We start from the raw sequence: 24,949 nt of genomic DNA on the forward strand, positions 1-24,949 counted from the left end.
TTTCTTTTCAATTCTGAATAATACATATGATACCACATTAAAATGGTATATACACAATAAAAATGTATATACCATATTTTGTTTATCCATTTATCTGTCAATGGACATTGGGATTGCTTTTACCTTTTGGCTATTGTGAATAATGCTGCTAAGAACATGGGTGTACAGGTAGCTCTTGGAAACCCGGCTTTCAATTCTTTGGGGGTATACACTCATGATTAGATTTTAGTGCAATCTCAGATTTAAAATCAGGGAAGGGCTTCCCTGGTGGCGCAGTGGTTGAGAGTCCGCCTGCCGATGCAGGGGACACGGGTTCGTGCCCCGGTCCGGGAAGATCCCACATGGCGCGGAGCGGCTGGGCCCGTGAACCATGGCCTCTGAGCCTGCGCGTCAGGAGCCTGGGCTGCGCAGCGGAAGAGGCCGCAGCAGTGAGAGGCCCGCGTACCGCAAAAAAAAAAAAAAAAAAAAAAAAAAAAAAAAAAAAAAAAAAATAAATAAATAAATAAATAAAATTTAAAAATAAATAAATAAAAAATAAAACCAGGGAATACGTCAGTGGTATTCCTGAGAGTTGAGCATCAGTCTCTATCTGCAGGGAAAGGGGCTCACCGGCCCATGGGGCAGTACGGAACAGTGGTTTGAGAGCACAGGCCTTGGAGTCAGACAAAACTGGGGCGCATTCTTGCTCTGCCCCTCACCATGTGTGGCCTTGGGAAAATCAACAATCTCTTCAGATCTCAGGTTTCAAATCTATAAAGTGGAGATAATTATATCTATCCTATTGGGTAGCTGTCAAGATTCGTTGGATAATGTACCTGAGGTACTTAGTACATAGAAAATGCTCAACAAATAGAGGGTATGTATAATCAAAGAACTCTTTTTTTTTTTTTTTTTAAAGAAAGGTCTTATGATAAACTGAAAGCTGCCTACTTCAAATGTCTATTCATTAGTTGGAATTCTATCTGCTGGAAAAAACAGGGACCATATCTAATCTGTCTTCTACAGGTTGATGTTTCAAGTATTTTAAGAGGCTTCTTTGGGGAAAAGGGAGACCATTTTATTTTGTATTTGTTTATGGATTTCTGTGCAGGATACCTCTCCTGCATTTATAAAGCTTACCTATCTGCTTGGGTGACACTTCAATTTTTACTTCTTTAAAGGCAGAAAAGAAAATATTGTTTTCCCAGAAAACTTTTCCCATAATTCAACTAATACAAATTTCATGCCTTATTAACAAAAATATTTATCTAGAAAAATGCAAGCTTGTCTAGGAAATTACTAATCTGCAGGCCATGTTCAAATTATGTCTTAAAAAATTCCTGTAAAAATTCCTCTTCTGATGTCCTCTCTAAAAGATTACCTAAAAATATTATTTTTATGATCTATATCTATATATGCCTACCACTTCAAATGGTTCCAGAAAGTAGTTCCTTTAAAAAAAAAAAGAGAGTTAATATATATACCTAAATATTAAAATACTTAGAGCACATAATTTTTATCTCAGGATATTTTTTTGGGGAAAAAGAGTAACTCCATTAGCGCGGTTTCTCATAAGACAATTGCGGATGGCTTTCTTCAAGCCAAAAGTGGCAGGTGTCACTGTGATAAAAAACATTTAAGCTGTTGTCTCTATGATGCCAAATATTTAACAGAAACTCAAAAAATTCAGTTCCAGATGCCAATACTGGGTCTACATGACATCATTCATACAGATGCGTAGAAAATCTGGATTTTTAAGAATTGAATTTTTGTGGTCAACATCATGAAGACTCAGTTTCTGGGTTAAATAAGGCATTTGTGAAACAAAGCCATGTTGGAATAGAATACGTTTTGATTATAGAGAAACAAATTGACTGCAATGCAGGGTACAATTTCAGTTCAGTGAGTCACAGCTTATATAAAAATACTATATAAAATACAAAACAGGACATTTCCAAACTGCATTTTTGAGGTTCTCAATGAAGTAACCTGAGCCCACTGGTGCTTTGAGAAAAGCAATCATCCAATGTAAAGCTACTGTCCCCAGTTCTCCCCTTCTCATTGACCTTGATCATGTGAGCCAAAAGTACAATAAGAAATGTTCTACTGTAATGCCTTTGAGGTAATTATTCAACTTCAAATTCACCAGTTAAATATTTGAAAGTATGGGAAAATAAGCAATAAACTTGAACAATTTTATGGGGGGTACTGAATAGGCGATGTTAATCCCAGATGCCACGTACCTGCCAGTTTCAGAAGAAACAGCAGAAGTGGGAAATTCAAGAGTTAACCTTCTCCCTCCCCACCCTCCTTCCCCTCTCCCTCTCCTCCCAGCTGCCTCCTCTGAGGCTGTACTTTCTGTGACCCTGCTTCAGTGTAAGGAAGGCTTCAGATGCAATGTTGTTTAACCCACGCTGTCGACACAGCAATAAACTAAAACCCTTCGCAGAGAAAGCAAACGGACCCAGGAAAGCAAATCTATCTCGTTCATAAGCACCTGCTCATAGTGTTACAAACAAAGATGAATAGTTATAAATTAGGCATCTGGAGATTACATACCGAGGCGCATGCACAAAATATCTTGGAGAATTTTTCAAACACTGTGTTGAGAACCTCAAAGAGAAAATTCTTTATGTCAATTCTGATAATATACAGTCACATTCTAATTAGGAGATCAGAGAGTAGTTTCTTCCAAAACTTGCATCTAATTCTATTCCACAAATCTCTAAGTAACTTTATATATGCTTCCTTTGAATTCCAAAAGTCTTTCACTGTTTCTCAATTAACAGCAGCTATTTCAAAACTTTTAAAAGAGATTCTTTCTCCTTGGCCTATACTAGCACAAAACACAACTATCTATTGAAAAACAAACTCTAGATGTCCTGGCATACTCTTTTTCAATCACCTACCTCAAAATATGACATTATATTCACATAATCCCCTCCCACCCCACTGGGGCCAGAGAAGCCAGTAACAAACACCTCCTATTTCAGTACCAACACCAGCAACTTAACAGGGCTCAGGAACCCTTTCTTTTCCTTTCTCTTAGAAAGTCTGCCAGGTTCCTGGGGACCCTATAATGAGTACATAAGAGTGACTGGCCCCCATTCCCAGCATGCACTCTGATGTCGCCGGCAGCCAGAGTATACTTTCCAGGTTCAACAGGGGCCTACTTCTGTCTGCTTGCACGTAGAGAGGCACAGATTCCTAAAAGAGGGAGCACACGCTATCCAGCCTGGGAAAATTTTCTTCCCATAGCAAAGGCAGTTCTGGCACAGAAGCCCTCCTCTCCTACCCCCTCAATACAAGAAGCAAAAACTGCAGGCACTGTTTTCCATGATTTCTAAGAACACATGGAAATGTGGCTGAAGGGCCAGGATGGGTAGGGGTCAGGAGGAAAGGGGACTGAACAGGGGCTGGGAAATGCAGCCTGTTGTGCCGAAAGACAAGTTACAATGCACCTGATGAATAAAACAAGCTGCACCACATACAGAAAAGATGAGAGCGGCCCACCTGTGTCTGTTGAGGGATATTTACAAAGCTTGGATCCCGTGGTCCAACACTGACGAATCGGTTTGCGGGGGAGGTGCTGGGTGTCGAGTAGGCTGTGAAGGGAAGGGACACATGCGTTCAGGAAGCAGCACGAGATTGCACACACAAACAACACCAAAACACACAGTCTCCGAGCCTACGCGGCTGATTAACAAGGAAATGTGCAAACGCTGTACCTAGCAGAGGGATCTGGCTAGCAAGGGCATTTTAGACAGTCAAAAAGGGAAGGGGTGTTGGCTTCCAAAGACTGTTGGAATCAAACGATGTCAAATTGGTGCTCAGATGAGCTCTTTTCTCCTTCCCTCATACAAATTAGAACATGCAGGACATTTGTAAAGTATACTTTCTGAGTTAAACATGAGCTCTGGGGTCAGAAAGAGATATCCTAGTCTTTAAAAGCACAGGAGAAAGAAATGAGGTAGAAAGGGGAGGAAAGTAGTTCATTTTCCAACCTTACTTTTCACACTATAACCCTCGTAAAGATCATGAAATGTTCCTGTGCCTCTACCTCTAAATATGGAAGAGGAGTCTTTATAGAAGGGACTGGGTTCTCCAGAAAAGTGGTAGAAAAGCATTTAGAGCATGCTGTCTTTACAGGCTCAGTGGGGCGTCTAGAATTTTATGATGCACAAAATGCTCTTACAGTATTAACATTTGTAGTCTTCCCACCCTAGAACCCTTCTGTTCAGGCACAAACCATCAAGATCTCGTGTAAACCTGAAACCTCAGGTACGACACTTCAGCCGACTATCCTTTTCACAGTATATGAACGTTTTGTTGTTGGTTTTTATACTTATATTTAAGAGCTTCACTCTAGTTTAGAGACAAAAAATTCTGTGGTTCTGGTGTTTCATTGGTTCATATATCCAAATGAACATTTTGTTTTCTGGTGTCCTTCAATTTACTTCTTTACCACAAACTCCAAGGATTTATTCACATTCTTTCTTTACTAAAAATTTTAGATAGACTATTACTAAATTTCAAATTTCTTAACAATACTTGTGAAAGGCATAAGTTTTCTGGACTAACACGAGACATGCACCATCTAAAAGATGAAAAGGATTTGCATTTCTTAAAAAACACAGGTAATTGAGGGAATAATACCAAATTCCTTTGCCAGGTTTTTTTCCCCCTTGTTGACATCATCTGCTTCTCTTCCTTTGATTTTCTGTTTCACAGAAAACTGCTCAGACTTCTTGTTTCCCTTGTTAAGCACATCTAGAGATAAAATTTCCACCAATCTGGGCCAAGTCCTATTGGTCATTAGAGCTAAGTCACCCACGCAGAGCTGTGATGGTCACGTGGGTATGGTTGTTTTAAATCAGCATGGAACAGAGGAGGAACATAAGGTTCCCCTGATGTCTATTATTAAGAAACTTTTTGTTGTTGCAGTATTTGTTTTAGAAGAATTCATCCAATAACAGCTTTATATAAAATGATCTAAATGTACGATACACTGTACTGTCTAGCAATGTGAATCCACTGATTTCTTCCCCAGTCTATCCTATGTCAGATTAACCTGAACAGATTTGAGAAATGCCTCCGCATTTAGCCACTCTGTATGTGCCTCTCACTCACTGGTATGGGGGAAATTTGCTTTTTTGAAAAGCTCAGTAAAATACTCTTTATTAATTGTTTCATTCAGCCTATTGCTCTACTTTGATATGCTTTCAGAAGTCTCAACAGAAAGTTATGTATTGAAAATGATGTACTATAATTAGCTGGTAGTGAATTTATCTGCTTCTGTGGCACAAAGAGGATGTGGGAGAGATAAGGAGGAAGCTAGAAGATAAAATAACCTGTTAAACCTGTTAGCCGTCAGGAGGAAAAAAAGTTTTTTTCACATGTGAATAGGTAGGTAGGTTGAGAAGGAACAAAAAGGCATGAAGAGTAAACTAAGGTTCTAAGACTAAATGACTGATGACAGATGCTGAACCACGAGGCCTTGGTTTGATAGTCCTAGCGGAGCAGTGTGTGCATGTCAGCCTTGGTCACTGCAGACACACAGCAGGATTTCCTATGACGTTTTTACCATACTGGTGATGTCAGAAACATGCATGCTGATTGATCCTAGGATCCATGGCACTTTTTTTTTCTTTTTCTTTTTGGTGTGTGAATATAGTTCTTCGTTGACCATACATAGCACTAAATCTGGAAAAGTCTGTATTACATCCCATTCTCTACTTTGCCATTTTGAAAGTAGGGTTAGCATCCAAATAATTGAGCCACTCAAAATTACCATGAGGCTAACAACTGGCTATTGTCCCTTCTTCAATCATGAGACAAAACATCCCAGAAGGCCTTTAATGCTCTCACAGGCTATTAAAACTCCTCCAAACTTTACTCTGGTTTTTAAAAAAGAGAGCAATGCTGAGAGAGGTGGTAATGTGTTTGCCTTTTTAAGAAAAGGATATTACAACTACAAAAATCTGAGAGTCTCTGAGTTCCATTGAATGGAACAAAAAGTGCCCAGGGAAATTTATTCTATAGAAAGTTGATTCTGGGAAAAATCAAGGACACGGGAAAAACAAGGGAAGGAAGAAAGTCTGACTCATCTTCCATTATTGTAGCTACAATAGGCAGAGTGTTCACCTATAACAGGATGTAGTTCCAGAGATGATATGACATAAGTTGAATTTGATTTTCCTAAAGAAACAGTGGAACGAGGGAGTTATCCTGTTAAACAAAAGCCTCAGTTGAAACTTTTTATTAAAACAACCACATATACCATAGTGAATCAATTACACATGCCCAGTTAAGAGCTTTCAACATGAATATAAAATCAAGTAAAGGGGGCGATGTGGTAATAATGAATTATATACAACTGTGTTTACTATGCTATTTATCACATTATCTTTCTTAATTATAATTTTTGCCTATTTACAGCAGCAATAATCAAATGCTGCTGGAGGAGCTTCAGGACATCATGAAATCCAGAAAATAATTTTCTAGGAAGATTATTGTAGGCATTTTTGAGAATTCTGGAGGGAAGATTCAGGGGTATTTTACAATTTTCTGATAAAGTCAACAGGGAAATCAATTTGCTTACATAACCTCATTGTAAAAGTCCTCATGGCAAACATGGCTATTAGAAGTCAAATTATGATTGCTTGCCTGTTTCTGAAAAAGAAAGCGTTTGCTTTTTTTTTAGCAGCCATTTTACCTACATGAGCAGTATCACCATGGACCATTTTCTAAACATTTTGAAAAAACATTCCTATAAGAAGCTTCCGCCAGCTCTTATTTGGGTTAATCTGATCGTACTTTTTCTCTTTCTAACATATTTCTTCAGATTACCCAAGACTCTTAGCCTTAGCCACAGGGGTAAGTACCCAAATCCCAAATCAGAATTTGATCCCATATCTTCTGTGTTGCCCACTTACCATATGCATTGCTAATTCTATAATCCTTCACTTAGGCAGTACAAGTTGGGCCTCAGGATGATCAACTGGAAAAAACGGTTCATGAACAGTTCTTTCTTTATATGCAGTCGGGCCTCTGTGGATGCTGGAATCTATCTCTAGGGAGATTGTGGGATGGGCAGGGAGAGTGGCAGAGATCACCCATTAGCCCTGCTCTTTACAACCCTGCAGGTGTTCCCTGGGAGAACAGCCTCTATGTCCTCAGAAATGGATGTAACTGACTGCCTGCAAGCCAAAGAGAATTCCAACTCTTGTTGTTCCCAGGTTGTCTGTTTTTTTTTTGTTTGTTTTGTTTTGTTTTTCTGAATAAGAAGGAATAAGGGATGTGTCTAGATAGAGGAATCAGGGCACTTCTAGATGAATCAGTTTTGAGTCTGTAACAGCCTTCACCCAACAATCATACCTGACCATGGTGCTAAGAAAGTGGTCAAATTGTTTTGAATAAAAGATGCTTGGAGTTCTCCTGTTTTGGGGAAAAAATATGACTGAAAAACAAGATATTAAGATATTAAATATTTGTATCAATGTCAGTTGATGTTTCTTTAAGGTAAAAATGATATCAATAAAACCACTCAAATCTGACAAACTAGAAAATGTGAGTGCATCAGCTTGTTTTGAAAGTAGGCAGCCAGATTCAAGATCTAGTTCAAATTTAGCGACCCCTGAAATGCGGTAATCACTGAAAAACAGAAGAGAGAGAAAATTTAGATAGATTTCTGTGTAGAGCTTGGGTTTGAAAGGAGAGCTGACCTTTGGATGAAGCCCCCTCCAGTGTCCACAGAGCAGCCACCAGGAGGTCGAGCGGCCTGAGGATCGTGATGGCTCCTCTGCTGGGGAGGGGGAGGGGGGATGACCTGGTGAGGCACCTTGGCAGGAAAGTCAATGTAAGACAGGTAGTGAGCTTTGACATTCTTTGTGTGTGTGTGTGTGTGTGTGTGTGTGTGTGTGAGTGTGTATGTGTTAGATATGTCTTTTTATTTTTTAGTATATGTGCTGCTGAAGCGAGCACAGATATTTGTCTTTTTAAAAAAATTTTATTGAAATATAGTTGACTTACAATGTTGTGTTAGTTTCAAGTTTACAGCAATGTGATTCAGTTATATATATATATATATATATATATATGTACATGCCTATTCTTTTTAAGATACATTTCCATTATAGGTTATTACAAGCTATTGAGTACAATTCCCTGTGCTATGCAGTAGGTCCTTCTTAGTTCTGATCTGACATGCTGAATTTACTTCCAGACACAGGAAGCAACAAAGTTCCCCAAACCCTGGCAGACACAAAGTTTGAAGAGAAGTTTGTGATCTGTTTCATCAGATTCCAGCTATGTAAAAGGAGGGAATACCAATTCTTCATTCCCTTAAACTCTACCAAGTCTAACTGCTGTGGTGCATCAAGGAAAGATAGTTTAATATATTCATATTCTCTCCCTCTCTCTCTCTTACTCTTTCTCTGTCTCTGTCTCTCTCTCTCGTGTGAATACTTCCTCTGTGCCAGGCTCTATGCTAAGTTTTATGAGAGACAAAAAGATAAGCCAGACACATGGCTATCCATGAAATGTTAGAGTCTAATGGGGAGAGATGAGTACAGAAAGTGAAAATATGAGTGCCTAAAAGTAATATAGATAAAAATCTTTAGGGTGTTAAAGGACAGAAAAGTGACACCTGGCAGGGGAACAGGAAAAGCTTTGTAGAGATGGAGATGGCTGTGATGACGGGCTGTAAAAGATGTGTTGGTTGACAAGTTCAGATGGATTGGGGATCACAGAGGAAGCTGAATGAGCAAAGAAACAGAGTTGGGTAATGGGGATGTCAATCGCGGAGGGAAAGGAGAAAAGATGGGACGTTGTGAATGACTCTGCTGTAAGGTCAGGGAAGATAAAAATTTAAGGATCAGAGACTTGAATGTTTGAAAATGGAGGAGAAAAAGTCTATTGAATTTTTCCTTCAAGAGGAAGAAATAATTTATAAAATTACCAAAGATACCAGATTTCCATTCTAAACACCATTAAGACCACTAGGCATCCTAACACTTTAAACCTTTCCCCTCCTATCTCAAAATCAGTATACACTTCACATGTTCCCTTGTGTTCAGAAACTCAGACATATTCACATGTGCAGATATCCCTTTAAAAATGCTAGTCAAAAATTCAATTTCATTCAGCTAGACTTACTGCCTGCCCAGGAATGTGCTGGTTACTGGACAGAAGCCATCCAAACAAGTTTAGGAATGCAGACTTGAACACATCACTGTGTCTTCAGACTGCAATTTTCTAAATGTTTATCAGTGACACCTGACAGTGCATGAGAACGCATTCAGTTGCAAACTGAAGCAGTGAGATGACTAAATACCTGATTGAAATAGTTTCTGCAATCTTAACTGCACTATCACATGTTACTAGTTTTTTTAAAAAAAGCCCTGTGAGAAAACTTTCATTTCAAAAAAAATGTGGAAACTATTAGAAAATAGATTGGTTAATTTCTAAATGAAGTCCATTACAATTGAACTCATTTGGGAACTTGAACAGCACTATTTCTTGCCAGGTCACAAAAGAAATGCTGGAGGATATTGGAGTTTTTTTCCTGCGAAGAAATCTATGAGCATCGACAAGTTTACAGGGCCTGGGTTAGCATTATTAATGTAATTATACAGCCAAGGAAACACATACAGCCTTTGTTGACACATGAATCCCCAGTATTCAGAGGTTTAGAAATTCCCACGTGAATGAATGGATATTGTAGTTTTCATCCAGATGTTTGGAATCTAGAAGATAACCACGCTGAATTTCCATTACTTTGATCACATCTGTGCAGTCAGTTACCTCATTCTATTATCTCTGCAGATCTTTTGTCTCTACAAACAAGCTACCAACAACACAAAAAGACACAGACCTCAGGGCATGAAATTAAAGCCTACTTATCACTAGTAAATTATTACAGAATAACATACCCACAAGCCTTCTTCCTGTAAAGCTAATGAATTCAAACTTTAATATATTAGCATTACTTAACATATATGGTAACAATTTGCATGAAATGTTTAATGTGTCAATAGTTCTCAAAAAATCATGAAAAGAATTTAAGCAGATGGCTTTGCTCTGCTGGTCTCTCTACTTGTATTAGGGATCTTCATAGGGGGCAGGGGCTCAAGTGACATCATGATTTGGGGTAAAACGTACAGTAAGGAAGGTATAAGACAATTCATGTGTGCACACAGAGAGAAGGGGATCAGAGCAGCTTGTAAACTGGAGGTGCTTTGACGTTATGTTACCAAAATCTGTGTGATAAAGAGGTACTTTACAATGAGTGTTTCCTGTAAACAACCTATTTATACTGCCTATAATATTCTTTTTTGTAATAACTTAAAGGATAGGAATACAGTCTTGTTTCAGTTCATTTAAATTTATTTCTAATGACTAATCCACAGTCTATGTCATGTATTTTTACGTGTATGCCCACATGTTGTGCAACTGATAGAACATATTTATTGATCAGAAGCAACCAGATAGATGGGTAGGCACAGGTGAAAGTAATATTAAAGAGCCATAGGGAATAAACGCTGGATTCAGCTGGGGTTTACTAAAAAAAGAAACGTAGATCAATAGATTGGATCCCTCCCTCTTGAAAGGCTTCTGCAGCCTCTCCAAAGGCAGTGTAACTTTGGAAAACCACTTCTGGGACTATATCCTCAACAAGTACTTAAAAGTACATATAAAGATTTATGCTCTGGTGAGAAGCGGCCGCATAGCACAGGGAGATGGGCTCGGTGCTTTGTGGCCGCCTGGAGGGGTGGGCTAGGGAGGGTGGGAGGGAGACGCAAGAGGGAAGAGATATGGGAACGTATGTATATGCATAGCTGATTCACTTTGTTATAGAGCAGAAACTAACACATCATTGTAAAGCAATTATACTCCAATAAAGATGTAAAAAAAAAAAAAGTATATGGAGCAATCTATAATCTCCCTCGCTCCTTCTGTATTTGTGGGAAAGGGGATGTTTGATGTAAGCGATTTTTACTTTCTTCTTTGTATTTTTCACTGTTAGTTGAAGTTTTTGATAATCGACGAGATATTTTTAATAAAAACAGTAAAATTATTTTTTTTTAAAAAGAGTATGACACACACACACACACACACACACACACACACACACACACACACACACAAAAGATTTATGCTCCAAGATGTTCATTACAGCATTACTTATAAGTGCAACAAACTGGAACCAACTGATGGAATATTGCAGCCACGAAAAATGTTTAAAAATAATAATGACACCATGACGTGTTTATAATATGAAATAAAATGAATAAAATTAGTTTACAAAACTGTATATATGTATATATATGTATGTACACACACATATCATGATCAATTATGTTTAAAATATGCACAGAAAATGACTGGAAAATATGCACAGAAAGTGATTATCTCTAAAGACTGGGATTATGAGTGATTTTAAAACACGTTCCAGTAATTCTTAATCTTTTTTTTTTTTTTCTTTTTTGGGTACGCGGGCCTCTTACTGTTGTGGCCTCCTCTCCCCATTGCGGAGCACAGGCTCCGGACGCGCAGGCTCAGCGGCCATGGCTCACGGGCCCGGCCGCTCCGCGGCATGTGGGATCTTCCGGGCCGGGGCACGGACCCGTGTCCCCTGCATCGGCAGGCGGACTCTCAACCACTGCGCCAACAGGGAAGCCCTGTAATTCTTAATCTTAAATGAAATAAAGCCAAACAGAACCTGAAAGCCCCAAATAATATTTTTATTTTTACAGCAGTGCAAGGTAGTTAATAGAAAATGAATTTTAGAATCAGAAAATCCTGGATTGAATCCATTCAGTCTCTTACTAGAAATGTGACCTTGGCAAGCCAGTTAACCTCTCTGAGTGTCTCTATATAAAAAGTTCAGCATAGTAAATATTATTTACTCTAATACTCCCAGCTCTTTAAGGCTTCACCCCCTCTGTGAATGCCTAATAGGCGACCCTCTCCACAGGAGCAATCCAGAGAGTGAGCCCTAAGGAGAGGCTTAGCCAACAAGATGGGAAATCTCCAGAATCCCACTGTACTTTATATCAAAGCAGTTGAAGAAAACTGCTAAACTCATCCAATCAGGGACTACTGATTCCAAAATCTGATTAAGGGCATTACACCCTGAGATATCTGCCTTCCACCAATTAAAAAAATAATACTCAGGGCTTCCCTGGTGGCGCAGTGGTTGAGAGTGTGCCTGCCAATGCAGGGGACACGGGTTCGTGCCCCGGTCCGGAGGATCCCACATGCCACGGAACAGCTGGGCCCATGAGCCATGGCTGCTGAGCCTGCGCGTCGAGAGCCTGTGCTCCGCAACGGGAGAGGCCACAACAGTGAGAGGTCTGTGTACTGCAAAAAAAATTTTTTAAAAATAATAATAATACTCAAACCTCTCAAGGGTTAATGTTATATCAGACTCAAATATAATTTGTAACGGTGTAAGATGGCACAACTTTTCTGAAAAGCAATTTGGAAACGTGTATCAGGAGGAATATTCATACTGTTTGCACTAGTAATTCCAATTCTAGAAATCTAGCCTAATAAAATTATTCAAGTTGGGAACAAAAATATATGTTCGACAAAATGCTGGAGCATATTCCATAGGCTGGAACAAAAGTTAATGGTCTATGGTAGGAGAATAAGTAAAAATATTTATAATCACATTTCCTAGCATTTTTTAATGAAGAAAAGGTATAAAATACTCGTTAAGAAAATAACATACAAAATATTATATTCAGTAGGTCACAATCATCTTATATAAATATAGACATGCACTGAAAAAATGGGGGAAAACCGGACCAAAATGTTAATAGTAGTTGGTTATAGGAGAATATGATTTTTAAAATCCTTTTCTGTATTTTTCAAGTTTCCTACATTGCCATTGTTATCTTTATGAAGAAAATCTTGAAACTCATCTGTCATTTCTGTCATCTGAAAAAATAAAAAACTGAGGCAAAAATAAGACCTGAGTGGGTTATGATAACCTAAATGAATGTAATCATCTATTGTCTGTTCTCTTTTGTAACTCACTCCTTTACAAAGTTCATTTCTTCTCTCTTTTTTCCTGCTCTCATTCCTGTTTTTCATCCAATGCAATGTACCCAAGAGTTTTTATTGGAATAATTTAAAAGTTCTTTGGGACTTCCCTGGTGGTCCACTGGTTGAGACTCCCCGCTTCCAGTGCAGGGGGCACAGGTGTGATCCCTAGTTGGGGAACTAAGATCCCACATGCCACGCAGTGAGGCCAAAAAAGAAAAATGTTCTTTATGGTGTGTCTTAGAATTTTCAGAGGAAAGGTGGATGATATTATATCTTGAAACACAGTAAGTGTCCTGGTAGAGTAGAAAGCACGGGGCTTTAGAGTCCAACAGACCCCGATTTGAATTCTGGTTCAGTCTCAGTTTTCTCTTTTTAAAAAGAGGGCTAACAAGTCCAATTCTGCAGATTAAAATAACGATCAAGTGCAACTAAGGTAACGCATATGAAAATACCTATCGAAGTGCCTGACTTCCACTAATTATTTTTCTTTTTCCTTTTCAAATTTAGACATTAAAAACTTGGGTTGTACAAAAAGTAGAAATACTCTGCAAAAAGTATTTATGAAAAAGTATGACTTAAGATAGCATGTGTGCATCTGTATCCAATGGGTTCCTAAAGCAGAACTTGTGACCAAATAATAGCTACTGAGTGTGAAAATGCTATCCTTGTACTCAATTCCATGTTCTCTGTGAAGGAAAAAGAATAGCATTCTTTACCAGAAAGAGCACACGTTTTTGCTATCACACCCGAAGTTCAGGTTAATGCAACTAAACTAAATGTCTAAAATTTGCCAAGGATTTTATGGACTACCCCCCTTCCCTGCCTCCACTGTGTGAGTTTTGGTCACTATAGTTAGTGGTTGGGATATAAAGAAGAATTTTAGTTCATTGGACAAATACTTTAAAAATTAAATAAAACATTATATTTGACATAAAAGGGGACTTAAAACTCAATAATATCTTTCATTCTCGTTGGGCAAGGCACTAAAGAACTACCCCCCAATGAACCAGTTTCCATCCTTCAACACACAGTCAAGTGTGTATATACATCCTCCACTCTATGGCAGTAGGTATTCTATACATACTTTTTCTTAGTGCTCTCCTTTGCTGACTTAATATAACTCAAAGATTATTCCATGAATTCATACAGACCTATCCTTACCTTTTTAAAAAAGATTTATTCATTATTTATTTACTTATTTTACTTATTTTTGGCTGCGTCGGGTCTTAGTTGCGGCACGCAGGACCTTCGTTGAAGCATGCGGGATCTTTCACTGCGGTGCGTGGGCTTCTCTCTAGCTGTGGTGTGCGGGTTTTCTCTCGCTAGTCGTGGTGCACAGGCTCCAGGGCGTGTGGGCTCTTTAGTTTGCGGCACGTGGGCTCTCTAGTTGAGATGCTCGAGCTCAGTAGTTGTGGCGCAAGGGCTTAGTTGCCCCGCAGCATGTGGGATCTTAGTTCCCTGACCAGGGATCGAACCACATCCCCTGCATTGTAAGGCAGATTCTTTACCACTGGACCACCAGGGAAGTCCCCCTACCCTTATGTATATCATATTGGTGGATATGATTGGTGTTACCAATCTTTTATTATAATCACTGTTGCAATGAATACTTGATGTATATCTTTGCTCACATGTCCAACACAATGCATGGCTTACATTTAAAATTTATATACACACACACACACACACACACACACACACACACACACACACATATAAATATATATAAAACAAAATTGTCCTCTGAAGAAGTTGAATCAATTTACAGTCCCCTAACAGTATAGGAGAGGGCCTGTTTTCCACACACTTACCAAGATTGTGTCAAGATCCTTTTTGATCTTTGCTAATCTGATAGGTAAAAATACCATTCGAGTTTTAATTTGTATTTCTTTTATGCTACATGAATGAGACATCTTTCAAACGTTTTCCATTTCTCTATGTTTATATCATTTTGTTGTCTTTCTGTTGGATTGTTGGTCTTTCTCTTACTGACTTTAAAAAACTATTTATATATTACATAATTTAGCCCTCTGCCACAGGTGTTGCAAATACTTTTCCCACTTTATCATTGTCTTTTGACTTTGTCTATGGTGTTTTTTTTTCAATGTATATACATTTTTAATACTTTTAGATTAGAATTTATCAGTTTTCTTTTCATGGATTCTGGGGGGTTTTTTTGTATTATTTGAAAGGCCTTTCTCACTCCAATATTCCACAAAAAGTTTCTCCAATTTTTTTCTTGGTATTTTAAGGCTTAATATTTCAATGTTATATTTTTTGCACCACCTGGAATTTATTTTGGTGTAAGGAATTTTATTTTTTCTGGACAGCTACTCAGTCATCCCAATATACTTTACCGAATAATCCCTTTCCCTTTTCCAATATGAAATGTCACTATTATCATATACTAAAGTACTGTAGTTATGTAGGTCTCTTTCTAATTCAGAAGAATATAAAAAATTAAAATATAATGGGGATAGTAGCATTGCTGACAGAAGAATAAAAATCAATGTGGAAATAGAGAGATCAAAGTAAAATAAGTTCCCTGGCACTAAGTGACATCGGACAATAACTTAAGAGTAGATAAGAAAGAGTAGATAAGAAAGAGGATGGAGTTCTTTAGAATTGTTCTGTATCCTGTCTTGTGTTGGCTGGAAGAATCTATGCTGTTATAAAACTCATAGAACTGTACACTAAAGAGTGAATTTCACTGAATGTAAATTTTTTGAAAAATTTAAAGACTAAAGGAATAGTGCAGGCATCAGTAATGAAAAACTGTTTTGTGAAAGGAAGCCGCTAACTTTTTTTTTTTTAATTCTCTCTTGTCCTTATCCACTGGCTCTTCTCTGAAAGAGGAAATAGAGTCCTTAGTCATTTAAAAATTGTGTAAATATGACATATAATTCACTGACTTGCTCTAAATTCAATTACTGATTAAAACTGTGTGTTTTACACATAAAAAAGTGTTGGTGAAAAAGAGAGCTGTCATTATTTGGGTGAAAACTCAGGAAGTAATTCTTCTAAGCATTCAGCAACAGTTCAAGTTCTGGAGAGCACTGGGGAATAAAGAAAATCTGCCTTTAGCAATAGCTCCTGTTTGTCCACCTTTTTTGCTAGTTTTTTCTTATCTCCCTCCAGATCTTCTACACTCTTCCTTTCCCTGCTAACAGAAACCAATCCACACTCAAGTATAAATGACCACTAATATCTTCCTCTGTACTATTCCCACAGGGTCTTCACTGCAAACATGGAAACTTCGGGCTCTGGATGCTCTGGCCAAGTGCATGAACTAAAGGTTCAAAGTGGCTGGGTGTGAGTCATGACGCTGCTACCCTTGGCTGAGTGACCCTGAGAAAGTTACCTATATCTTCGTGCCTTGTCTTTCTCAATTAGAGTATTTACTTTTTAAAGTACGTACTTCATAGCATTAATGTGAGAATTAAAACAAGATAATACATAAAAAACATTTTTAAAGTGCTTGACGCATTAATAAAAGCTCACTAATTTGTTGTGTTATTAATTTCAGACGACAGCAGATAGTTGTGGCTGCTCGGTAACCAAAAATCAAGTCCCACTGCTTTGTAATTTGGCTACAGTAGGAGCTAATACCAAACTACCACGGGATTATATAATCTTGGGAAAGTATCCTCCACTCTCGAATCTCAGTTTCCTTGTCTATAAAATCCTGACCTCACAGGAGTCTTAGGAAGACGGAACGAGATAACATACATGTGTAAAGAGCTTTGCTAGCCAAAAAGCATTGAACATATGTTAATTATTACACTAGGAAATTTCAATCCCCGTCAGATTATTATCTTCCTGGTTAACAGGTTCAAACTCATTCATATAATGAATATATACAAGATTCATCAGAGATACAAAAATAAAAAAGGGAACTTGTTATTACATGCTTCTAATTTAACAGAATTCTAGTTTTAAAATATCAAGAGTTCATGGCTAAGAAGGCATGGAGAAAATTGTTTATAAGTCTTTATGCATTTTTAAATTAAGTTTTTGTGTTCATAATTAATTTAAAAAAGGAAAATATGCATGTTTTATCTTCCATCATAATTCAAAAGTGTTTCTTTTCATTATAATTCTAGGCTATGATGCCAATCTTCAATTTCTTTTCTGGAAAAGTGCATTTTTATAGTATGTTTTTGGTGCCAACCTATTATTAAAAAATTGAATCTTACAATGCAATTAAGAAAATGAATAGTGGATTTTGAATTATCATACCACAAACAGACCCAAATGTAATGAGAGATTTCTCCTATTCTGGAGCTGTTGTCCTTAAGAATATCCACTTGTTTTATTACATGTTTGAAAAGGAGTCCCTCCGCAATTAATAAGATGGTGCATGTGGAAAAACTGAGTACCCTGCAAAGAACTGCAGTAGGTAGGATGTTATTATAATTGGTCTCACCAGTAAGATACCTAATAGGCATCTCCAAATATAACTTGGTCAAACCAAACTTCTGATCCCCACCCCTTGCCCAGAACTGCTCTTGCTGCAATTTTTCCCATCTCAGTTTATGGCAACTCCATCCTTCCAACTGCTCAGGTCAAAAACCTAGGAGTCATTGCTGATTTCTCTAGTGCTTTTTTTTTTTTTTTTTTTTTCTCAACCCACATTTAATGTGTCAGTAAATCCTATCAGCTATACCTTTCAAATATTTCTCACCACCCCTACTGCCCGGATACTGGTACAGGTCATTAGCAACTCTTCCCTGCATTATTGCAATGGTGTACCACCTCCCCTCCCCGTGTTAGTTTTCTCCATTGTACTTACTGGTCCCTAAATTACTAGTTTACTTATTCTTTAATTATTGTTTGTCCCCTCCCTCTAGAATGTAGGCTCCACAAAGGACGGGGATTGTCTGCTTTGCTCACTTTTGGATCCCTTGCACCTAGAATAGTGGTTGGCATGTAAAAGACACTCATCATATGTATTGATTTTTTTAAAAAGCCTCTTGACTGGTCTTCCTGCTTTAACTCTTGCCCCCTGAAACCTATTTTCAACAAAGCCTTCAAAGAGTTTCTGTTAAAACCTAGGTAGTATCACTCCTCTTCTTCCCACCTCACTCAGAGAAAATGCCAAAGTCCTAACAATGGCCTGTAAGAACCTCCAACATGTGTAGCCTTCCTCCACCACCTCTTGCCCCTGCATCTCCCAGTCATATCCACATTCATCCACGTTACCCCTCAGACCTGGCCTCCCCCTACTTTCACTCATTCACTCACTCTGCTTGCACCACACTGGCCTCCGGCTTGTTCCTTAAACATGCGGGCTGGACTGACTGATCCTCCTGCTTGGAAAGCTCTTCCCTCTACAGTCTCATGGCTCCACTCTCTCACCTCTGTCAGACCTTTGTTCAAATCTCCCCTTCTCAGACAGGCCTTCTCCGACCACCCTATTTAAGTTGTATCCCACCCAACCCCTCTGTGCTTCATTTTCTTACGTAGCACTTACGTATCACCATCTTACATCACTCCTACCTATTATACTTCTTATTTTATTGATCGCCTTTCTTGCTTCTGTAAAACGAAAGCTCCGCAAGATCAGGGATTTTTGTCTCTTTCATTTCCTGCAGAATCTTAGCATCTAGAACACTGCTGGCACATAGTGGACGGTCAGTAACTATTTATTGAATGAAGGAAGGAAGTGATATTCTCTCACTTGGTATCTAAACCCAGTTAATCAGCAGGAATGGAGCCCATCCATTGTGAATTACTCTTACCAGTTATTCTTTCTGTTTGTCATGGTATCCTAAAGAGATCAGACATAGTATATCAGTCTTTCTCCAAACGAATCAACAGTATGAATGTCCTCCTTGAGAGACAGCTGAACTTTTATTTCCACCCTCACTACTCTGTTTTTTAAGGCACTGGTAAAGATTTTTCCCATTAAAATATATTTATTTTATAGGCAAACATTTCCCTCCCCAAATCTGCCTTACCCTGTTTTCCTGGCCACAGCTGCAAAGTTGCATATTGGTGCCAGAGGCAACTGATTAGTTTAAAAATATATACTCTGCTTTAGGCTGGCATCCATTTGTATTTCATTATAAGAGCATATTAAAAATGATGTCTTAGACTTTTAACTGTCTATAGCATAGCACATCTGTCACCCCAGTTCATCCTGACAATCTACCTATGAGAGTGTGTAGAGCAAAGTATTATTCCAACAGACACGGGGGTCCAGGCCCAGAAAAGCTGGTAATATAGGTGATCCTGGGTATGATTTCCTACTATTTTTTTTTTTTTTTTTTTTGCGGTATGCAGGCCTCTCACTGTTGTGGCCTCTCCTGTTGTGGAGCACAGGCTCCGGACGCGCAGGCCCAGCGGCCATGGCTCACGGGCCTAGCCGCTCCGCGGCATGTGGGATCTTCCCGGACCCGGGGCACGAACCCGCGTCCCCTGCATCGGCAGGCGGACTCTCAACCACTGCACCACCAGGGAAGCCCCAGATTTCCTACTTTTATTTTTTAAATCTTTTTTTTTATTGCAAGTCATCTTAAACCCCTCAATAGGAAAGGCTGTCCTAGGTTATACAGTTAGTGTTTTTGAAAAAGCCTCAGTTTCAGACATACTGTTGGGATACTGAACATCTGTACTTAATACTCTGTTGTGATGTTTCTCCTCGCTAAAGTTGAGCTCTAATAAACTGACAAAGATAAACAGGATCCAACCATCCTGCAGTTTTAATTTCTAAGAAAGCACAGAATTTATGAAATGATACTTTTGCTCTAAATTTTTATCCAGTGGTAATCCAATTTTAGACACCCCCTCCTTCCACCCACAAGCGGGTTTCTGAAGAGAAGTTCTACTTCTCTCTCAGACTTAAAACACCAGAATGATATTCCTACTAAACAGCTTAGAAGTCACTCACTCCAAAAAAATCTTACCTGAGGCTCCGCATCTGGACCCAAATCCCTCCCAAATCTCTCGTGGCACCTATGTGCACCTCTGTCCCACTATTGTCAGTGTGAGCCACCCGTTTCCCAGCTGTCTCCTGCAATAAATCCCACGTTTCTTTAGAGCAGAGATGAATCATCTTTGTATCCCCAGGGGCTAACACAGTCCTTGGCACATGACAGATACTCAATGTATGAAGGATGAATAAATGAATGAAAGAAGGTAGTTATCAAAGATGAATGTTAAGGAAGAGGGGCTACATCACTCTTGGTACCTTCTCCCTCCCATACACTGTTGGGCCTCTCCACTCCCTCACTTATTGTAGCGACTGGAAGTAGACACTGGACGTGAGTTGTCCCACCCCTTCCTCTCCCCTTTTGCTTAGGGAGACAGGTGCTGGCAGGAAGCACACAGCCACCTGGACCTCCATCAGCTCTACACAGGAGGGCAGCCCCCTTCCGTGGGAAGGCCTGCGGTGGTCCCGCACTGCCAGCGACTGGGTGAGTTTGTTTGCGTTTCAGCATTAGGAAGCACATTCGTCTGTAGCTAAAAAATACATTTTCTAATAGTAGAGGTTATAGTCTAGTCTTCCATCTGATTTTTTTTCTTGTGTTTTATTTATCAATTAGTTCAGAAATTGGGGCATGGAATAGGATTTGTTTTATAGGGGTTCTTAAATCTCTTCCCAATGTGGACCGGTGGGCTTTGAGATTTTTAACTTGAGAGGCTTCTCTTATGCTATAAATTACAGGTTTCCCAGAATATCACTGTCTTAATAATAAAGTAGAAGATGGTCAGGTGATCATTGCTGTAAAACAACATATGACTGTGAATTCAGCAAACCCCAGAAAAGACCAAAAAAGGCTAAGATTTATGATGATGAAAACCTTTTTATGCCATCAGTAGAACACTTTGTTTTGTCTACATTCCTAGAATCCAAGGATTCAAAAAGTTAAGTTTCAAATTATTATGTAAATATCAAACTTCGGGTCCCCGTTCCTGATATTCTCTTTCCAAAAATCTCTAAACACTGTGCTAATGAACATGCAACCATATGAACCGGATCTGCCCAGACCCCCTCCACACTTCTTCCCATCATGTTGAAAGAATGATTGAGGCTGGGCACAAGAGGACCATGGGTATCGTTTTATACAAGGCATTAGATCCAATCCATGGAGTGGAGTCCAGGGAATGGACCCAAAGGTATCAACCGGACTGAGGCACTGAGTAGCTTCTACATGTCCTACAGGCATATTTTTTCATTAGCCAAGCCTGGAGGCTTCCACTAGGTTAAGAGTTTTGGCAGATAATAAAATGCTCCAATTTATATGGTGGTAGTGCTTATTGTGGCTGATTTCACATAACCCTGCCAGCTAGGTATTATCACCCACATTCTATAGATGAGGAAACTGGGATTGGAAGAGAAACAGAGCTGGCAATGTGAAAGGTGAGGGTTTGAGCCCCTTTCCTTTAGACTTCAATAGCTAGCTGCCCAGGGTATTTTCCACTCGTCCACAGTGCCTCAGACAAGCCCCATCCCCATTACTGGAAAATGCACTACAGATGCATGAGCCATTGATGGTGGAGGTGAGGATATGTCTACACAGAATAAAAAGAACATTAAACAAAGCTTTTTGAGGGCTCTGCCAATGTCCTGAACATACAGAGAGAAGATGAACAGAAAAGTGGTACCCAGAGGCATGTACAGAGCACAGTTTAAGCACATGGCTGCCAATGTATAAGTCAACATCCCCCCCCCCAGTGACTAGATCTAAATAGAGTTTGGAGATGATTATTTCTCTGACTCCTGTGAAGATGTTACACGAATGCACAATAAGCAGGACAGGCCTATGAGCTTCTGCTTCTCAGAAGCTTCTTTTCTAAGCTGAGCTTCCAAGATGCTTAGAGCAAGCCTAGTTTGCTTCCTATGTCACTGGACACTCAAGGGTTTTCTCCTTTGTTGAAAAGTGTTGAGCCACCTCTTACCAAGAGAGGTAAGCCTCCCCAATATTGTCCCTGGACTCTCAATCTTTTTGCTGTCAAACCAGAATCCACGCACAGGGCCACTCACTGCTACATGTATTATCAAAGTGAATATGTACTAGATAGCCCAAAGCTCATTCATGCCCATGAGGGGCTCTAGACATTTTGGATTCAGTGTCACCAAAATTAAATCCAATGAACACAGTGTCAACAGAGGCTCATTTTTTCTCTTTGGCTCCTTCCCTCCTGTACTCAATACCATCATGTCCCCAGTACTGAGAAGTCTGAATCATCCTTCACTATATTCATCCAAGTGGTTCTCCAATGCCAAAGCTTATGCCTATAAGACGTTTCTTCTTGTGCTCTCCTCCATTCAACTTCTATAACGGCTGCTCAAGTTCTTGATCTTAACACTTCTTTCGTGGTCTGTGCTCATCTTTTCCTCAGTAGATTCCTTGCATTCAGCCTCACCTCCTTGAAGACCTCCTCTCCTTAGGGGCACTGTCACAGTTCCCATTCTTTCCTGTGCTTTGATCTCTCTGTAAAGCTTTAGAGAAGGTGTCATCACACCCCTGTCAAGGTCAGGTAGTCCATCCATCACCTGGGAACTCTGCCTCCAGGTGTCACTCTTTTGGTCATTGTTTCAGGTACTAAGAGAAGCCAAATTTATGTGTTTAAGCTACTTCTATTCCCTGTCATCTTTAAAATATCAGGGGAGCTGTTCTCCCTCTAATTCATCAAGTAATGATTCCCATTATTCCAAAAGGTTTTGAAATCCTATGTTGTCTGATCACATGTTCCCATACTGTTCAGAGACAAGCCAAGATTTCTTTTCTCTTTCCTTCCAGTTTCATCTTCCATCTCCTTCCTCTGCCAAGCCTAGCCATGCAACTGCCATGGCTGCTGGCTCTGACCTTTTGTCAGGCTCTTATTCTTCGCTAATGTTCAACGTACACACCTTTGAATTGGTTACTTTGATCTAAACTTTTTTTCTATCTGATGGATGGGTGGCATTAACCTTGGTACCTCATCAAATGCGTTTCTCTTGGATTGTAAGTTACTGGAAGGCAGGGCTCTACAGAAGCATGATGAACTTTTTGCTAGTAAGAATCCATAAAAGTAGATGCTGTTTGATGATCATGAGGATAGCATTCAAAGCCACTCAAATAATAGGCAAAATTTAATACTTCATATCTTGACTTCAGTCCCTGGCAGGTAGTTACACCATTTCATCCACCCAAACACCCAGTCATTTCCACACCTGATGTGGTTGGTAGCACCCTAGAGTGCTATTTGCTCTGGTCTTGGTTCTGCAAACTCATGCTACAGCCATCGCTGGGGATCGTGCCTTTCACTGAAGCCTATGCAGTGAGGGGCCAGGCATAGGTGTGCATTCACGTGTGCAGAGCCTGACTGGCGACCGGCGCTGCATCTCAGAGCCATACTTACTTGGTGAGGTGGGGGACGCTGCACCTCCTTCCGCTGACGTGGTCGGAGGCTTTGTGTCTGGCACCGGCAGAGGCACAGGCCTGGCCATCGGTGGTGGCGGCGGCGGTGGCAACATGGGGGTGGGGAGGAATGGGTTGTGCACTTTGCCTTGGCTACTCCCGTTGGGCTGCCAGGGTGGGAACCAAACAAAACACGCACAGGAGAAAGAAGACACAGATAGAACCATTAGCCGCTTCGGAAAACAGAAGATTCCTTAGGCACCTTTCATGTAAATTACTTAAGTATTCTAGCTACTTGAATTCTTCCATAAGAGCATATGGATGAAGAGCTGTGGGTTGTTCTTAAGGCATTCCACAAAAGTACAGTCTTAGGCACACAGGCTCCATGCATCCTAAACTTACCTCTTGAACTACTTTGACCTTCTTTGCGTCTGATTCTAGAAAATGACCTGCCAACTTTTGCTTGGGGTGTTTTGATTCTGTATTAACTGTGACTTTTGTCATCATTCTCATGATTATTAAATATTGATTTAATATATAAGTGTTTTATAGATTGTGGAATTATTCCATCATGTCTGTTTACACAGATATAACGAAGTTTCCTAAATATGCATTTGAGATTAAAAAATATTTTATTTTCACTCTTCAAAGTTGATATTATATAACATTTAATAAATATGTTAAGTGAACATAAAAAATTTCTTTCACATATTGTATAACATCAGGCACAGAAACTTTAGAATTCAGCTGTCAAAATTCTGCTAAGGAAAAATATCACTTCTAATTTTGATTTAAATTATATAAGCATATGCCATAACAGTCATATTTATCTGGCTGCCTGATGTTAGAACAACCAAGTAACAGCTCTTTAACAAAAGAAAAGTTTCCTTCTGAAGAAAGCAATAAAATCCATTTATTTTTGAGTTTTTCGAAACAGTCCCATGAAGGACCTGCCTTAAACCCTATAAAATTTTGATCAAAATGCAAAACTGGTCATTTGACAGTTATATGGGATGATGTCAGGACTATTTTAAAAAAGGTTAAACATTTTAAAAGTCAGATGCTTGATGCTGGTGATCACTTCAGTTTTCCATGGTTTCCCAAGTGGCCTTTCTGCCTCTGGTCTTCAGTGACACTATTCAACCAACAATAACAGCTCCTATTTAGCCTCTAGTCCTGAATCAAAATTCAGTTGCCGTCCCAGGCTTTTAAGTTTAAGCTTAGTAATTCTGCAGAGGAAGTCTCACTGCCTCATCAACATTCACTTATATATTTAGTATTGTTCCTCAAAGACAATCTCATCTGACAGTCAGAATGTTGTGCTTTCTTGCCAACAAACTTGCCTGTGTGTCATTTCTGAGTGGGCTAAAAGTCCATAAGTGAATGCTTTAGAATAAGCCAAGCAAATGAATACACAAGCAAAAAGAAAAAAGGGTCCATATTGATTTGTTGTCTAGACAGAAATGTATCTGCTAACACATCACCAGACATTAGTCAAAGCTGCCTGTTCTATCTCAGATATGCAGAATCAGGTATTTCTTCGAGGGAAGAAAATCGGTGATAGGGTG

General features: G+C 39.3%; 1 protein-coding gene across 7 annotated transcripts in view; it reads right to left on the reverse strand.

Moving 5' to 3' along the window:
* Positions 1–24,949, reverse strand: part of NFIA (nuclear factor I A) — a 376,913-nt gene that overhangs the window by 30,235 nt on the left and 321,729 nt on the right. For 5 of the 7 annotated variants that reach the window (XM_059083370.2, XM_059083380.2, XM_067006875.1 and 2 more), the window contains 2 exons: positions 23,383–23,548; positions 3,493–3,584 (listed from right to left, as the gene is read on the reverse strand). In XM_059083370.2, the coding sequence (XP_058939353.1) occupies positions 3,493–3,584; positions 23,383–23,548 (258 nt within the window). The remainder of the gene's footprint in view (positions 1–3,492; positions 3,585–23,382; positions 23,549–24,949) is intronic. The other 2 variants (XM_067006876.1, XM_059083385.2) reach the window with 1 other exon arrangement.

This window comes from Kogia breviceps, chromosome 1 (genome assembly GCF_026419965.1).
Source record: "Kogia breviceps isolate mKogBre1 chromosome 1, mKogBre1 haplotype 1, whole genome shotgun sequence".
In the NCBI taxonomy this organism is placed as follows: domain Eukaryota; kingdom Metazoa; phylum Chordata; class Mammalia; order Artiodactyla; family Physeteridae; genus Kogia; species Kogia breviceps.